This window comes from Chinchilla lanigera, unplaced genomic scaffold, assembly GCF_000276665.1.
Source record: "Chinchilla lanigera isolate Chin_1 unplaced genomic scaffold, ChiLan1.0 scaffold00020, whole genome shotgun sequence".
Classification (NCBI taxonomy): domain Eukaryota; kingdom Metazoa; phylum Chordata; class Mammalia; order Rodentia; family Chinchillidae; genus Chinchilla; species Chinchilla lanigera.
The window spans coordinates 22453162-22472060 of record NW_004955421.1 but is presented as its reverse complement, the minus strand read 5'-3'; the positions used below and the strand labels follow the sequence as shown (position 1 = coordinate 22472060).

General features: G+C 37.3%; 1 protein-coding gene and 1 pseudogene across 3 annotated transcripts in view; one reads left to right on the top strand and one right to left on the bottom strand.

Moving 5' to 3' along the window:
• The window catches only part of Gdi2 (GDP dissociation inhibitor 2), a gene marked incomplete in the record, with an annotated part of 31102 nt that overhangs the window by 8661 nt on the left and 3542 nt on the right, over positions 1 to 18899 (top strand). For all 3 annotated transcript variants that reach the window (XM_005383849.2, XM_005383848.2, XM_013513666.1), the window contains 5 exon segments: positions 4943 to 5042; positions 8204 to 8338; positions 9297 to 9495; positions 9756 to 9887; positions 16441 to 16540. In XM_005383849.2, the coding sequence (XP_005383906.2) occupies positions 4943 to 5042; positions 8204 to 8338; positions 9297 to 9495; positions 9756 to 9887; positions 16441 to 16540 (666 nt within the window).
• LOC102008864 lies at positions 2297 to 3475 on the bottom strand (annotated as a pseudogene).

Sequence of the window (18899 nt, the reverse complement as noted above, 5' to 3'; positions counted from 1 at the left end):
CTAAGAGATGGTTTAATTTGTTTGAATAGAATATCTGGCCAGGTGTGGTGGTGCACACCTGTAATCTCAGCATTTGGGAGGCTGAGGCAGGAAGTTCGAGGCCAGCCTGTGCTACAAAGTAACTCAAGGCCAGCCTGAACTGCACAGTAAGACCGTGTCTCAAAAAAAAAAAATATCTGAAGCATCAAAATTTCTTAGGAGGTTTGAGTTTAGGGATTGTGAAAATTTAAATTGTGACCTTTGTTACCATCTGATGCTTGTTATCAAAGTTAATAGAATATAGACAAGAAAGGATGGTAGGGATGCCTAATGTGCCAGGTAACGATGCCAGTGCATTCCACATGATCTTATTTATTCTCTTAGTTACTCAAAGATGTATTTTTATTCCCAGTTTTCAGATTACAAAAGTATCTCTGTGGTGTTGAAATCTCAGAGATAGATTGTGAACCTGTATTATACAACTCAAAGCTTAGTTTATTTTGCCATATGGCTCTTTTTCTTTTCTTTTTTTGAGGCAGAGTCTTGCTATAGTTCAGGTTGACCTTGAACTTGAGGCAGTTCTCTTGCCTCAGCCTCCTGAGTGCTGGGATTACAGGTGTAATTATACACCTGGCATAAAGCATTTTTAAGGTGTGTCTTACTGTTACTTCTCTGTGTGGGTCTTGTAGAATATCCACCTGTACCTTTGGTCTCTCTATGAGCCTCTACTGTACTGTGTAAGTCATCAATAACTTACATAATCAGTGACTTTTTTAGATTTAGAAAGTTTTTTTCTGTGTGCAGTGTATCAAAAACTGTACATCTGAATTCCTCATTTTACATTTTGTTTTGATTTTTGAGACAGTGTCTTGTTATGTTGCTGGCCTTGAACTTACTAGGTAGCACAGACTGGTCTGGAACTCAAGCTGATCCTCCTGCTGCAGCCTGTTCGGTGCTTGAATTACAGGCGTGCACCACTACACCTGGTTTAACATTTGGAAATACTTGCTTCACCTTCATATCCTTTTTTTTTTTTTTGGTGATACTGGTGATTGAACCCAGGGCCTTTGTACTAAGCTTTATCCACAGATCTTTTATTTTTTGAGATAGGGTCTTGTTAAGTCACTAAGTTTCTCAGGCCGGGATTGAATTTGCAGACCTCCTTCAGCCTCTCCGACTTGGGATCACAGGTGTGTGCCACATGCCTGGCCCCCTGTCTTTCTTTGGTTGGTGTTTTTATTGGTTTTGAACAATTTAAAGTAATGTAGATATCAAGATATTTGACCTAAATACAGAGTGTGCCCAAAAAAATGTATGCACACTTCAGGAAAAGAAAAACTTGTAAAATACTATAATACTGCTTTTATTGAGACATCATGAGATTCATATGTAACCTTTGGCCTGTAGAAGAAGTGCTCAAAGTGGTGGCCATGAGCTTCCAGACATTTGTTAGTATTGCAAACTGCTGCTTGGAGAACCTTGGTTATTGAGATTGCTGCGCATGCATTTTCAGTTTATTCTTTAAGGGCCAGCGGTGTGATGGGTTTTCAGCTGTATGTACGACCTAGATAAAATCTGCAGGTATTAAAATTGGAGATGGTGCACCTTACACAAATTTTTCGTTTCCTGAAGTGTGTGTACATTTTTTTGGCGGACTCCTTATTTTAACACTCATCTGTTAAGAATAGCATTCTCCTGGATAGTTGTGTATAACCATAATACTGTATTGATGAAAATGGATGATACTATGTAGACTATATTCAGATTTCCCAGTAGTCCTTAAAATGTTTTATATAGGTTTTTTTTTTGAATACCACACTGGGGTTTTAATTGTAGAAATCTCATACACCAGGACAGCATATCCATAGGCAAAGTCTCTTAACAGTATTATAGCAGACACCTTCATAAAGCCCATACAAATGATACATCTGAAGTATTTATTAAAAGGTACAGATGACTCAACAGTAAAATTTAAAAATTATATCCTATTAGCACATTTAACCCAAATGAACCTTTGGATAGCTACAGTACAGTATATGTTTAAGGATGGCTTTGTTTAGAAGATTGGAAAAATGCTCATAGAATAAACAGTATTATCTCAATATCATAGGTCAATAAAACACAACTGTATGTGGTGGACGCGGTAGGGAAAATGGCAGCTTTAACAAAGGAGTGCTTCCAAAGGCATTTCCTTTAGAGGTGGCTGTTTTTCCACATTACAAAAAGACTAAGTAATGCGGTGTGGCTTCTTAACCAAACTTCCATTTAGGCATAGTTATGGTATATGTTCCCAAACTACTATTCTTTCTGCCCACCGTGCTGGCTCCAATATTCCATGATCCATTGTAATCTTTCGGTCTTCCTTCTTTTGTAGTGTGGCGGCCTGTGCTGCTATCCATTCAGTAGGTAGACCACCAATTCATAGGTGGCCATCGTAATGGCTGTGTTTGGAATTTGTCTCCCCAAATGAGTTGTTAGACCAGCGTAGAGTGACCCATAACCTTCTTCTTGAACCACCAAAGACAGTGTCTGAAAAAAGGATCTGTAATTTGTTCCTTCTTCTCGTAATCTTGTTCTTACAACTTCATGTGGATGTGCTATAGTTGTGGCACAGGTTTTTGAGGTGGCAGCAGCAAGCATCATTCCCACAAAGTCTGATGCTTCTTTCACAGACACTTCCCCACTTTCCATCATGGACGCAGTCTTACGGTCCAGTAACTCTTGCTTTGTACTTTCATAAATAACAAAATGGATTGCAGTCTCTGATGCCAGCATAGGAAGCAGACATGCCCCTGTAAAATCCTCTAAGTCCATCTGTCTGGTACACTTTACGGACACACTCAAAAGCACCCATTTGCTTTTCCCCACGGTTCCTTGCGTCAAGCTGTAACCGAGTCTTTATAAGCCAGATGGGGTTGGTTGCGGTGATTGCAGTGAAACGAGGTTTAAGTTAGTCCATATTGCTACAGGAAGTGACCTGCCATTGCAGCTGAAATCATGTGAACCTGGGTAGAATCAGGATCAAACACACCGTTCAATTTTTCCTTGCAGCTGGAATAAGCTGCAAAGCATAGTGCTCTGGAAGGAGCCACCCCCACTGTATTGGGGCCTAATCCTCGAAGTAAGGAACGAGGCCCTTCTTTTTCCAAGATCACCTTTAGGCAGTGGAGGGGTCGGGAGACGCTACTCGGTTAACGCTGGCTCCACCCATGGTGTTCAGCTGAACTTGAGAGATACAAAGTGTCACAGAAGACGACTGTAGCCGTGTTTTCACACCTTCCAGTGGACATGTCAGAATAGCTCCCGCTGTGCCACCACATCCCCCAGCGAGGAGATGCACCAGCGTGTCCCTCTGGTTCCTTCTTTCTCCAGCTTGTCCTCTGGGCCCTGCCCTGGAAGGAGAAGTACAACGCCCCGGGGACGTGAGGGGACAGCTGGACAGCAACCCTCTTGCCCTGCCTGCGTGCCTCTGCCGCCGCCTGCTTGCCCTCAGCATTCTGCCTAGATAGCTTTTTAATAGTCTAAAAAATATTTTTTTAAAAAACAACACTGGGTGTTGAATCCTGGGCCTTCTCATTGAGCAGCAGCTCCAGATCTCTTCCTTATTTTTGGGGGGCAGGGCTCTTTAAGTTGCTGAGTTGCCCATGCGAGGCTCAAATTTATGATCCTCCTGCCCCAGCTTGCCAGTAGCCTTTTGTTTTTAAAACCAGGATTAACTAAAAGTTCAAGCATTGCAGTTTTGGTGTTTTTCCTTCTTCTCTTAATCCACAAAAATCGCCCCACTTCTTTTCTTTCGAGAAGTTTGCTAGGTTATAAGTAATTGTTGTTTATTCGTTCTAAATTACGTTAGGGGCCACATAATGTCAAGTTATGCTGCCATTAATGAGGCTAATGACTTTGACCCCTGCTTCAGGTGATAACCACCAGATCCCTTCTTTGTAAGTAACGTATGAGACCATGTGCTGGCACTGTGCCTTCCACACTTGTTATATTTATTAGCTGGTCTTTCTTTGTTGCCCGTGTGTGTGTGTGTGTGTGTGTGTGTGTGTGTGTGTGAGAGAGAGAGAGAGAGAGAGAGAGAGAGAGACTATTTAGAGACCCATGAACCATTACTGAGTATCTACCAGCTCTGTTTATATTCTGTTCACCCGAATGAAAGGATTCATGGATTTAATACTCTCACTTTAAATTGCAAAGCTTCTTTTTCTTTAAACTTCTACTCAACTCACAGAAATTATAAATTTGATTCATACCACACACACACACAAAAGAACCACTGTGTAAGAAACAGGATGGTGATGTTTTTGGAGGTGATGGATACGTTTAATACTTGATAGTAAAGTTATCTTGGGTGTGTGCATATAACCAAACTCATCAAAGTGTATATATTAAATGTGTGCAGTTTATTGTGTATCAGATGGGTTGAGATAGGGTCTCTGTGTAGTTGAGACTGGTACTGAACTCAGTGTGTAGTTCAGGCTGGCCTTGCTCTCAGCAGTCCCCCCACGTCAGCCTGCCAAGTGACGGGATTACAAGTGTACACCACAGCACCTTGCTTGTGTATCAGTTACACCACAGTAAAGCTTAAAAAATGATAGTGAACCAATTTTAATTGTCTTTTCTGATTTGAAGCATCTAAAATGTATTTTTAACTCTTTACATAAGTTAGAGAAGCAAAATGAAGCTTTTGCTAACTTTTTATTCAGGATAGAACTTTTTATTCAATTTGTAATTGTTTGATTTCTCCAAATTATAAGGGATATATTTGCAGGACTAGTGTGTCACTAGTAGTTTTGTACTTCTGCTTTTCTGCTAGTAAAAAAATAGAAAACAAACTGGCAGTATTTATTTTGTGTTTCTGAGTTAAGTAATTTAATCAAACCACTTAATCAAAAAGATAGTTTTATATTATAATGAAAAATTAAATTTTGTTACATTATGGGTATTTTTGTCTTACTTTTAGTTATACAAAAGATTTAAATTACCAGGAGTACCTCCGGCATCAATGGGGAGAGGAAGAGACTGGAATGTTGACTTAATTCCCAAGTTCCTCATGGCTAATGGTAAGAAATTCTACCTTAATTTTAATTATGACAGTACATTGAGACTGTCACATTTGCAAATAGAAACTGCTCTTCACAGTGAATATTATTCTGGGTGTGAGGAGTAGGACTTCACCGAAGAGAGTCTGGAGTTGGTAAGAATGTTATTAGTTAATGACTCTGGAAAAGCAAAATTCTAGTTAGCACAATACAAACCCAAATTGTAAACATTTTATAAATATCAGTGGTTTTTGTTTTTTGAGACAGGATCTCTATGATGTGATATGTACCAAAATTATAGTATTTGTAACAGATTTTCCTCTTGATTCTTTAGTGACAATCTTAAATTATGGGGCCTGCAGAAATAGTCATTTGAGTGTTTTTCTAGTTTTTTAAGCATTTAAAACTTTTTCATCATATTCTTCTCATTTTAGAGGAGTATGAAATACTGTTTTAATTTAATTTAATTTAATTTTTTTTTTGAGGCAGGGTCGTACTATGTAGTACAGACTAGCGATCCTCCTACCTCAGCCTCCCAAATGCTGGAATTGCTGGTGCGCACCACCACACCTGGCTGAATTATCTTTTTAAATTACGTGATATTAATATTTTTTGAGATGACATGGAGATGCTAAATTTTGCTTATAGATCTGTTTGTATTTCATGAAATAAAGTATGTGTTACTCTTTCCCTTTTTTTTGAATTTATATTCTGTAGTTTGTTTTAAAAGACTATTTGGAGATTTTCTGAAATGTAAAATTAACTGACTGAATTGTTTAAGGTAGAGTATAAGCAAAAATTTCTGTTATCGGAGTATAGGTACAGTTAAGTAGAAAGAAAAAAAAATTTGACACAATCTCACTATCTGATTATGGCTAATAGTTTGTATTTTGATGTGTAACATTTTGGTTTGGGTCCTTGTTTTAATGTATTATGCTGTTGAATATATTTTGAACATTTGTGCTGTGTTGTGCATGTTTAGAAGTGAATTTGGGGGGTAAAAGCTATAATTGATTAATTGATTATTTATTTATTTAAAGTACTGGGGATTGAATCCAGAGCCTTTGCACTGAGCAACATCCTTGGCATTTTATTTTTCATTATGAGACAGGGCCTCACTAAGTTGCTGAGTTGCCTTGGCTGAGCTTGAACTTAGCACCCTGCTTTAACCTCTCAGAGCGCTGGGATAATAGATGTGTGCTGCCACGTCTGACCAGCATGGTTGCAGGGTCCCCACAACTTGCCAGAGCTTCCCATCTGCTAGGTAACTGCTGTACTGGTGAGCTAAATCCTGAGCCTGTCAGAGTATTTTCTTTTTTAGTGTTACATTTTTCTTTCACCAGTGATGCTGTCCTTTTCCCAGTAGCTTTATTAACCCTTGATACTTCAGTTTTTGTCCTATTGAAAGGTAACGTCTGGACTTTTAAAATTCCTATTTAATATTAGAGGATGGAATGAGTTTTAGATATCTTCCTGCTTTCCTAGTCTTTACTGAACTGACCTGTCTTGTGCTTTGCACATTTTCTGTTGAAATTTTTTGGTAATGATGTGAAAGAGTTCTTTGTAAATCACGTTATTCCCCCTTTAAAGATATGTTGAAAATATCTTTTCTTGTTTGTGATTTGCCTTATGACTCTATTTTTTTCTGTACAAAATGCTTTTAATTTTCATGTCATATTGGTTGATCTTTTTTCCTTTGTATACTTAGAAATTTTCTCTCTACCTCAAGGCTAGAAGAGTACTAGTATTTGCAGAGCAGGAGTGCAGCTCAGTGCATAGAGTGCTTGCCTTGCATAAGTGGTCTTGGGTTCAGTCCCCAGTACAGTGCGAGGGCGCTAATTGCTTTTAGTGATTTTTGCTGTTTCATTTTTTTGCCATATAAACTTGCCCATTTTATCATATAAGCAGATTCCTATTTTGTGAAGTTCGTCCACTTTATTGTATTATTGGTTGAAAAGTAGAGATTGAAATTCATTTTTTCAAAATGGCCAGTCACTTGTCCTTTATCACCATTTATCTTTTCCATTTTAACTAGCACTTTTTTCATACATTGATTTTTTATAAATGACATTTTTGTATATGAGTTTGTATTGTTTTCCCCTAATTTGGGGACCAGTTCATATAAGTTTGACCAGTTCATGTAAGTTTGTATTGTTTTCCCCTAATTTGGGGACCAGTTCATATAAGTTTGACCAGTTCATATAAGTTTCAAATATACAAGTTTGTTAACATCTCACTGTATAAATTTCTCATTATCACTATGTTTCTTGTTGTTAAAATAATTTTTAAATGTATAACTGCCTTGTTTATCCTTTCCAGTCAGCTTTAAGATAGTTTTCATTTCACGAAGGAGTTTGCTGCTTTTGGTGTATGAGAATTCTTAGGCCTACATGTAGATAGTACTTCTGATTGCAAGCCTGGCTCTTTATCTGATGTTGGTGTTCCCTTTAATGAATACAAGCTGACTTGGAAACATATTTTTGAGTTGGCTGTCTTTGAAATATAGCAGCAACTATAAAGCAGCCTAATTACGTTTGCAGTACTACTGTAATTCTCACTCTTATGCCTCTCATAATTATTTCATAGCTTCTGCAAACCAAGTTGTTACTAATCTTGAACGTTAAAAATATTTCTAAATATTTAACATTAAACATAGTTCTAAATATTAAGAAGTGTGCATTCTGTTTGTACATTTAAAATAAACCTTTACAGGGTTGTTTTGGTAATTGTTAGACACTGTTAAAGAATTGGGGAGCCATTAGTGATAATAAATGCACATTTATTTTTGTGGTACTGAGGATTGAACTGAGGGACTATTAATCTGTATCCTCAGCTGTTTTAATTTTTTAAAATTTTGAGACAGTCTCAGTAAACTGGCTTGACCAGACCAGTCTAAGTCCTTCTGATTCATCCTCCTGGGGAATACAGGCATATTCTACTAGCCTGGGCTTATTTTTGCTACTTTCTAATGGTAGTAACTTTTTTTTTTTTTTTTTTTTTGAGACAGTGTCTCACTGTGTAGTTCAGGCTGGCCTTGAATTCACTGTGTAACTCCTGCTGCTCTTGAACTCATAGCAGTTCTGCCTCAGTCTCCCAAGTGCTACAAGTCCAGCTGTGTGCCACCATTCCCAGCCAAGGGTGGAAAGATTTAAGTCATGGTTTGAATTATGTCACTTTTCTAGGTCAGCTGGTTAAGATGTTGCTATATACAGAAGTTACTCGATACATGGATTTCAAAGTGATTGAAGGGAGCTTTGTCTATAAGGGAGGAAAAATCTATAAGGTTCCTTCTACTGAAGCAGAGGCCCTGGCATCTAGTAAGTAATTTCATTTTCTCAGAATAATAGATTTTACAGTGGAAAGGGATCTCAGAAATCTATCCATCTGGTCAACTAATATTTATTGAATGTCTGTCATGTACTAGGCAGTGGGGATATGTCATTGGCTTTTAATATCATGTACAGTTTACAAAAGGAGAAGGAAAATAAAACAAGAAAACTTTGCTTTTCATTATCTTTCTACCAGCTATAACCTAGTAGGAGTATTGGTTAAATAGGAAGAGTGGGTATTTTAGGTGGAAGTTTACAGCAGTCTCTTCATCTGTACTTTTTAGTGTAAAAAGCTGTGAACTGGATATCTAAGACTTCATTAAAATAAGTGATCAATGCATAGTCAGCATTCAACTTTGGTTGAGGTTAATTTGTTTTTGGTACCTTAAGCTTCTTTTCTCATTATATGCCACAGCATATCTTAGTATTTAGAAGAAGAAAAGGAAGAGCACTCAGAATTTTAGGCATTTGGCTGAGTGTAGATCAGAGTTGTCCGAGGAGAAATGTTGAGATTAATGTATTCTTAGATAATGTTTTTTTAGTCATGGTTACTTTGTATCTTATAAGAGACTAATTCAACTTACATTTAATTAAGTACTGCTTATAATTACTTGTAATCATGAGGTAAAATTGAAGATCTTACAAACGACCTGTTTTGTGTGGGTTTATTGTAAAGTGTTGTAAAACCGGAAGCTGCATTGTCAGTTCCCACATCTTGGGTTTTTTAGTTTTTTGTTTTTTTTCCGGTACCAGGGATTGAACTCAGGACCTTGAGCTTGCCAGGCAGGCACTGTGCCGCTGAGCTAAATCCCCAGCCCCAGTTCGCACATCTTACATTATGCTTTCATCATAGAAGTCTTAAGTTAATGATACGCTTATATTTTCTTACACATTTTCCCTCACTAACCTATTATGAGTTTGTGCTTTTTAAAAAATTCTTTCGTAGGCTTAATGGGACTGTTTGAAAAACGTCGCTTCAGAAAGTTCCTAGTGTATGTTGCCAACTTTGATGAAAAAGACCCTAGAACTTTTGAGGGCATTGATCCTAAGAAGACCACAATGCGAGATCTGTACAAGAAATTTGACTTGGGCCAAGATGTTATAGATTTTACTGGGCATTCTCTTGCACTGTACCGAACTGATGAGTAAGTTTTTTATGTTTTTAGGTTTGTATTTTTCTTGGAACTCAGAGTTTCCTAGTTCTCTAACGTGGAAATTCTTACAGTAAATACGTAGCCATGTTGTACTATGAAAGATGAGGTTCTATTTTAAAAAAATTAATGTTAAGTCTTTTAAGTGAGTAAGAAGGTAATGAATTGAAATCACTACAGAAAATGACTTTCAATTAAGCGAGAAAGAAAACTAATGCCTGTTTTTTTTTTAACATACTTTTTCTTTCTTCCAGCTACTTAGATCAGCCATGTTGTGAGACCATTGATAGAATTAAACTTTACAGTGAGTCTTTGGCAAGATACGGCAAAAGCCCATACCTTTATCCACTTTATGGCCTTGGAGAACTGCCACAAGGATTTGCAAGGTAAGAGCCTACATTTGACAGGTTAGCTGAGACTCACCTGATCCTGAGCTTCATCTTCAACACGGGCATGTAATGTGTGGTTTGACTTAGGTGAGAGATGCCTTTGAGTGATAAGGTAGAATTTATATACTGTGCAACACAGATCTTACGTGAAAAATAAAGAGTTTTGGTTTTAGCTGCCCACATGGGTGTGCAATGTCATTTCACCATGGTTTTAATTTGCATTTCCTGAGGACTAATGACCACTTTTCATGAGCTTTTTGGCCCTTTGTATGACTTTGTGCCGTGACTGTCTTTTTGCACACTGCAAAAGATTTGCCTTGTCTTTTTGTTCTGGATTGTAGAAGAATTTGGTGTATTATCGTGTCGTGTCATTGTCAGATATATGTATTACAGACTTCTTTCCCAGTCTGTGGTGTATCTTTTCCTAAGAAGTTGTACGGTTTGAGGAAGGTCAGTCTATCAAAATTGTATGTTTATGCTTAATGCTTTGGGACCCTAGTAAAGGTACAAAGATACTCTCTTTTTCTAGAAGCTTTATTATTGTATCTTTGTGTTTAAATATATGATTCATCTTGAAATAATATTGGTGTGTAGGAGTGAGGTAGGGCTTGAGGTTCTCTCCTGCCTTCCCCGTTCTAGTATTTAGTTGTTCTAGCAATGTTTATAGAAAATACATTCTTTTCCAGACAGATTTCTTGTGGGGATATAAGGTGGACGTATCTACTCTGGGACTCACTTTCATTCCAGTGATTTGTTTATAGTTCCTATGCGTGATTACTTTGTTGTAAATCTTGGAATTAGGTGATATAACTCCTTCCAGTTAGATTCTCTTTCAAATTTGTTTGGACTGTTGTAGATCCTTTACATTTCCATATATAGTTAGAATCAGCCTCTCAGTTTCTAGAAAAATTCTTGCTGAGATTTTGATTTTGAGTTAAATCTGTCAATCAGTTTGGAGAAATTTTTCATTATAATAATAGTTTTCTGATCCATGAGTGTATTGCTGTGCTCTCCATATATGAGAATGATTAAAAATATGGTAAATGTTTAACAAATTTATTGTAACAACACATTGTCATTAATTCTCAAAATACCTCTTGCCTCAAATACATTTTTCCCATCATTGTTGGCAATGCATCTTTTTCTGTGACGTTATTTTTTAATTTAAATATTTACTGCACTTGTATTTGTTGTCTATACAGTGCTTTCAACTATAGCACTTTGTTCATGTGCTTTTTTATTTTGATGCTGTTATTTGTATGCATGTATGTATTTATTGGGTTTTATTTTAAAGAAAAAATAAAAGCAAGTATAAAATTTCAAAACAGGATTGTAGGAGAGTAACAATGGTTAGTACATTGTGTATTGTAATCTTCAAAGTAGTTATTCATAAGATATAGGCATGAAAAATTGATCAAGCAATATAGGCATAAACTTTCCTTTACAGTGAGCTAATAGCAGTTAGTAGTATAGCTAACTTAACAGTCTTGTGTGTGTATATGTATATATATATACATATTTGTATTTATTTATCTATTTTTCCTTTTTCCTTGTTTTCTCCTGTCCCCCACTCAAAAGCATTTTCTTCCCATTTCACAATATTGATTGTACATTTTGGGTTTTATATTTATTGTTTTTTTGGGGCAAGGTCTCACTAGTGCAGGCTGACCTTGAACTCACTATGTAGCCCAGGCAGGCCTTCAACTCATGGTGATCCTCCTGCCTCAGCCTCCTGAGTGCTGGGATAACAGGCATCTGAGCGTGCACTACCATGCCCAGCTTAATTTTATGTTAAAGTTGCTGTTGTTACATAGAAATACGATTTGGAGGGAGAGAGGAGGACAAGGAGAGGAACAAGAAGTAAAAAGATGAAGATGTGATACCAGTATGTATGTGTGCCTGGTCTCAAGCTGTGTTGTTACTGTGTATCACAAACATTAAGAAAAGAAGTACAGTTGATTTATATTTATTAACTTTGTATCTGTGATGTGCTTATTCTACTAGTTCACTTAGTTTTATAGATTTCTTAGAATTTTTCATGTACATAGTCATGCAGTCTCTGAATAGCAAGATTAGATCTTCTCTTACTGTCCTTGTGTTTATTGAACTGCCTAGTATTTCCCAAAAAATGTTGAAGTGGTAAGGATGGGCATTCTTGCCTTGTTCCCAGCCTTAGGGAGAAAGTAGTAAATTTTTTAGTATTAAATATATTTTTTTAATAGTTTTTAGGTTTTGTTAAATTCTTTCAGTTCTATTCATAGTGTGCTAATTTTTAAATTATGAATGGGAATTGACAGTAAGTTAATTATGCAAATTTTCTTGTCTGCGGTGAATTGCGCAGTTGATTGTTGACCATTAAAATATCCCTGTATTGCCAGAATAAGCCCCTCATCCATGATGTATTTTCTTAATGCTGGATTTAGTTTGTATTTTTTATGTGGACAGATGAATTTTTTGTCTTTGTTTATAGTAGTCCTTGGTTTAATAATTCTCGTAGTGTCTTTTTGTATCAAGCCTTGATAATCTTACAAAATGAATTGGAAGTGTCTCCTTGTTTTCTGGAAGTTTGTGAAGTTCGTTACTCATTTTTCTTAAGTGTTGTATAGAATATATCAGTGAATCCATTGGGCCTAGACTTGCTTTGCAGCAAGTTAATGTTCTTTCAACAGAATCAAGATTCTTCACCTGTACTATTTCTTGCTGCAGTTTTCGTAGAATTTAATCATTTCAAATAAGTTCTTGAATTTAATGATGTAAATTGTGCTTAATATTTCTTTATTGCCCTTTTGTTGAGTTTAAGATCAGAAATGATGTTTCTACCTTCATTCTTGTGATTGGTAATTTGTATTTTCTGTGTTCTCACTAGGGTCCAATTAATTTTTCTCATCTTTTCAAAGTACCAGTATTTCAGCTTGACTAATTTTCTCTGCCTTTCATTCTGTTCTTAATTTCTATTAGAGTTTACATTGCTTTTTTAAAAAAATTTTTAAGGTTGAAATACAGTTGATTTTGTCCTGTTATGCAGTATAGTGATGTAAAGGTTCAGTTTCCCTGTAAATCTGTGATGTCCATTATGGTTAGTATCTTTCTTGTGTCTTTGCCCTTCGGATTATTGGGGAGGGTATTAATTTCTAAACATTTGGGGATTTTTCTAAGTATCTTATTGTCACTAGTATCTAACTCCATTATGGTCGAAGTACAATCTTACAGTCTTTCTAAATACATAATCTTAGGGAATATCTTAGGGTAGCTCAATATATGATCTTAGGGAATATGCCTGGAACGGAATGTGTACTCTGTATATGTTGGGTGGAGTAGTCTATAAAGACCTTTTTTTGTGACAGTGTCTTCCTACGTGGTCCACTGGATCCTTCAACCGACTCACCTTGTAGTCCAGGTTTGCCTAGAACTCCTGGCAGTCCCGCCTCAGCCTCCTGAGTGCTGGGATTGTAGGCGTGCGCCATTGTGCCTCACCTTGAAGATGACTCTTGAAGACAGCATTTAATTGAATCTTGCTTTTGTACCCATCGTGGCAAGGGTTGGCTTTTTGGAATATTTGGTCCAGTTGCATTTAACACAGTTATACGTATGGTTGAGATTAGTCTATTATTTTTGCTGTTCCCCCTCCACACTCACCTCTCTTTCTCTTTTTGCATTATCTTCTGATGTTTCATCTTGATTCCCATAATGGCTTCTTATGTACAAATTTTTGTTTCTTAAATCTTTTCGCGCTTTATCCTACGAAGCAGAGTGTGTTTCATCAGTTTAATTTACAGTTAATATTGTACTGTTTTACATAAAATACCATACACAATGTTTGCAACACTTACCTATTTCCCATTCTTTGTGCTATTGTGTACATTTTACATGTCCATACTTTATTTTTATTTTTATTTTTTTGGCACATTTCCATACTTTATAAAGTCCCATAATTCCATATCAAACCTGTAATACCTCTGTTGTTAAAATTTTTTCCTTTTTCGTTGAACGGTTTAAAGACATGAACAGAAGGAGGTCGGGGGGTGTAGTTCACTGGTAGAGCACTTGCGTCGCATAAAGAAACGGAAGTAGCTGTTCGTATTTACGCACCTATTGCCGTCTTGGTCGCTCCTTGTTTACACCTGCTGTCATTTCCCCTCAGCTTCCCTTCTGCATGCAGTAGTACAGGTCTGGTAATGATTTCGCTCAGCTTTTGTGTATGAGAATGTCTCACTTTCACTTTTGAAGAACTTCTGCTGGCGGGAGATTGTTTCCTGTTAGCACTCGAAGCTGCTTCTCCTTTCACTGGCGCCTCCCTTGATTTGAGTAAGGTAGCTGCCATTTGTATCCGTAGCTGTTTCCACATACGCCGTGTGTTTTTCTCCTCTGGCTGTTTCGGCTTTCAGGGTTTTCTTTGGTGGTGGCAGTTTCACTAGGATTTGCCTCGTGGTTTTTCGGGGAGGGGCTGAGGGTTATTGACTTGTTTGTAGATTGAAGTTACTTTAAACACTTTTTATGTTAACTGGAGAATTTAAAAGTCATTTCTTCAGGTATTCAGCCGCTTTCCGCGCTCTCTGGCATGTCAGTCACTTGTGTATTGATACATTATTCCTCAGGTTACAGAGGATCTGGTTTTGTGTGTGCGTGTCTTTTTCTCTCCTTCACATTGGGTAATGCCTGTTCATTTGTCTTCAGGCGCATTATCATCATTTTCTGCTGTTTGCCATAGGCTGTTTTATTTTTTTGTTTTTTTTCCGGTACCGGGAATCAAACTCATGACCTCGCACTTGCCAGGCAGGCGCTGTGCCACTGAGCTAAATCCCCAGCCCCTGCCATAGGCTGTTAATACTATTTAATGATTTTTTTTTATATTTTAGATTGAGTATTTTCATAGTTTTCATTTTTATGATTCTCGCTTAAATTCATTTGGACTCTTAAGTGTGTTTGTAACAGGAGTATCCATCCTTTAGCATACCACTGAACATTTTAAAAATACCTGCCTTTCAGCTCTCATACATGTAAACATCTGGGTAACCTGGACATCTGTTGATTGCTTTTTCTGTTTACTCTGTATCACATTTCCTGTTTTTTCACATGTCTGGTAATTTTGGATTGTATACAGGGCACCTGGATTGGTAGAGATGTTGGGTTTTTCCTCTGAAAAGTTGATTTTTTTTTTTATTTTAAAGAGAAAAAATAAAAATAGCAATAAAAGTTTCAAAACAGGCTAATAGGAGAGTAACATTAAGTCATACATTGCACATCGTTATCTTTGTAGTAGCAAGGTAAAGGCATGAAATATTTCCCAAACAATATTAGCATAAACCTTTCTTTTCAATGAGCTGAGAGAAACTACCTGTATAACTGTTAACTATCTTGTGTATATTATGCAGTAGATGCAAATTGGGAAAAGCTGTTCAAAAGAAAAGAGAAACTGATGGGGGAGGGGGGGAAGGAAGGAAGGAAAAGGATAAAGGTGATTTTTTTTTTTTTTTTCCCTCAAGCAGAGCAGTTAAGTAATTGGCCATTAACCCGAACTTGTGGAGGTCTGACTTTGTACTTGTTCGGGTGGGTCCCTTGAGTTCAGTTTAACAGCTGAATACTAAGTGGTGTCCTGGAACTGCCAGCCGCCAACACGGTGGTTTTAGACTTCACACGTGTTTCCCTGTGGCCAGCAGAACTAATCTCAGCCCCCGCTTCTGCCCTTTAAAGATACTGAGGTTTTAGATCTCTTGGGTTCTCATGTTTGGGTGCTCATGTTTAAGCACTTTTTGAGTGCTTATAGTTAAGATTTGATATTTTACTGCAGATTTGTTGGCTCCTTCCTTTGTGGCTTTTCCTTTTGTTGGCTTTTCTCCTACAGTTTTTATCTCCTGTCAGCCTTAAATTCTGTCTTACAGTTCCTCAAATCTGTAAGACCTCAAAGCTTTCTGCTTCTGTTCTAGCTGTCCCAAAGTACAAAGACTAAGTAGTTCCCCCAGGGAAAAACTATGTGTGTCATGTAAAGATCTCAACCAGTTGCTTCCCTTTGAGTCTTGTCTTCTTTTTCTGCCTGCTGTAGATACTCTCCTATGCCTCTGATAAGCTTCCCCCTGCACTGGTAGTGGGGATTGAGCCAGGGCTTTGTCCATGCTAAGCAAGTGCTCTACCACTGAGCTACATCCCTAGCCCCTTTGTCTTGCTAAATTGCCCAGGCTGGCCTTGTCCTTGCCGTTCCTTCTGCCTCTGATGGGATCATAGGAATGCGTCACCACATCCAGCTAGGGCACTGTTTTTATGTCCAAAGTTTTATTTATATGAAGGAGGATTAGGCCACTCAATATAAGTGATTCCTCTATTACTGGTGAGTGCTGTTTTTAACATTGTGTTCTTAACTGTGAGTATGGGGTGTCAATTCATGTTTTTTACTTGTTTCATACAGTACTTTATACTTTCATGACTTAAGCTAACATCCTTTACAAGGAAGCTAAGCAGTTATATTTACATATATGTTGCATATAATTAACTCTAAGGAGGGAGACTGGTAACTGAAAGTTAATATATTATAATTGAAATTTTAAAAATTTTCTAGGCTAAGTGCTATTTATGGCGGTACCTACATGTTGAATAAACCAATTGAAGAAATAATTGTGCAGAATGGAAAAGTGGTTGGTGTAAAATCTGAAGGAGAGGTAAGTAACTTTTACAGTATAAAGATATTTTACTCTTTTGAAGAAAATCGTATTATCTACTCAGTACTTTTTTGGTGTGGACATTGGTGATACATTTTGGACTAGGATTTACATATGGTAAGTTTGCATTCATCGTAATAAAGGACTAGTATGGTGCTGTGCTTTAAAAGAAACAAAGCTCTTAATATTCTTTTATGTCAGTTATTGCAGCATTATGGATGAGTTTTAAATTGTAAGTATTCTGTAATTCAAATTGTGTGGGTGCCTGTCCTCAAATTTTTATTTAAATTTAGCTTTATTTCCATCACTTACAATTTATTGGATGAAACAGGTTGGAGTTCTAGCTCAGAACTTTCTCAGATTTGAATCATGTACAGTGCAACTCAGGTTCCACAGGCTGAAGAGACTTTGTCCGTAGGTGATGGTACTGATGCCTGTTCTTGCTTTGCATAGCTGTCTTCTCAGCAGCCTCAGAGCTTTGCTGTGACAGAGAAGGTGCTGCAGTACATTTGTCTTGTAACTAAAATTTTACTTATAAAACAGCCTTGAGATGATGATTTTGGTCTCTTTATAACGCTAATAGTAGATACTTTTTCTGGGATACGCACATATGATAGTCATTATACATACTATTTGATTTATAGCCAGGATTTGCATTCTGAGTAATCTAATTCTAAGACTTACTATACAACCTTGATGGAGAATTTATGGCAATTAGTAAAGGTAGCTTGTGTGAGTGTGTGTGTGACTGAGCTATATCCCCAGCCCTTGTTCTAAAATTGTATTGAAGGGAAAATTGTGTTACTTTTTCTCAGTGTTGGGATTTGAACCTAGGGCCTTGCAGATGCTAGGCAAGTGTTCCACTACTGAGGGCTATCTCTAGCCCAGTATAAACATTACCATTTACCTCCCAAATTTAAAAAATGTGGATAAAGTACATGTAACATTTATCATCTCAACCATTTTAACAGTACAGTTCATTGGATTTATTTATTTTTGGTTTTTGACATAAGGTCTCACTGTGTAGCTTAAATTGCCCTGGAACTTACTATTTAGCCCAGGCTGGCCTCAGACTTATGGGGCTTCTCCTGCCTCAGCCTCCCTAATGGTAGGATTACAGATGTGTGCCATCATGCCTGGCAGTTCATTAATTTTAAATACTTTCATAATGTACAACTATCACCACTGTGCATCTCTAGAACTTTTTCATAAAGCTGAACTCTTTCATAGTAACTCCATTGTCTTCCTCCCATCCCTGCACCATCACTGTATTTTCTGTCTCCATGATTTTGACTGCTTTTAAGTATCTCATGTAAGTAGAATCACATAGTATTTGTTATTTTTTTTTTGTGAATGGATTATTTCATTTAGCACGTCTTCAAGGTTTACCTGTGGTAGCATGTCAGAATTTCCTTCCTTTTTAAGGCTGAATAAATATTCCACTGTCAGTATAAACCATGTTTTGCCTATCTACTTATCAGTGGACAGTTGGGTTGTTTCCACATTTAGCTGTTAAGAATAATGCTACACTGTGATATTGGTGCATGAATAAATAACCTTTAGGACTCCACTTTGTTTGGGTATATACTCGGAAGTATGATAATTCTATGTTTAATCTTGTCAGAAGCTGCCATACCATTTTTGACAGTGGCTATAGTGCTTTCCATTTCCATCCACAGCACACGACTCCGTGACCGTGCCAGCGTTAATTTTGTTTCATTGAGTAAGCATCCTGAAGGGCAGGAGGAGTCCTTTCATTGTAGTGTTGATTTGCATTTAGCTGAGGGGATGTTGAGCATCGTTTCCTGTGCTGTTGGCCATTTGTGTATCTTTTTTTTTTCTTTAGATTTTGTACTCAGCTTTGAGTCTGGCCAGGTTTCATTGAAGTTTACCTCTTAATAAGCTCTGGCTTGATATCCTGTATCAGATTTTTATTTTCAGATGTTTTCTGCCATTCTGTGTGTTACATTTTTCCACTCTTGGTAGTGTTTCTTGAGTCCAGTTTGACAGTTATTTTCATTGGCTATGGCTTTTGCGTGTATGAAGTCACTACAAATCCAGTACAGGAGATGTCTGCCCCTCATTTTTTTTTTTTGGTTTTTTTTTTTTGGTTTTTTGGGGGTAGGGTCTTGCTATGCAGTTCAGGCTGGCCTTGAGCTCCCTTTGTGTAGCTCAGGCTGGTCTCGAACTCGCGACGATCCTGCTGCCTCAGCCTCCCAAGTGCTGGGATTACACGCACGTGCCATCATGCCCAGGCTGCCCCACATTTTCTTGTGAGAGTTTTAGTTCTTTGACTCATTCACATTTTTTGGCGTATGATGTTCTTTTGCATGTAACAGTTTGCTCAGCACTATTTGTT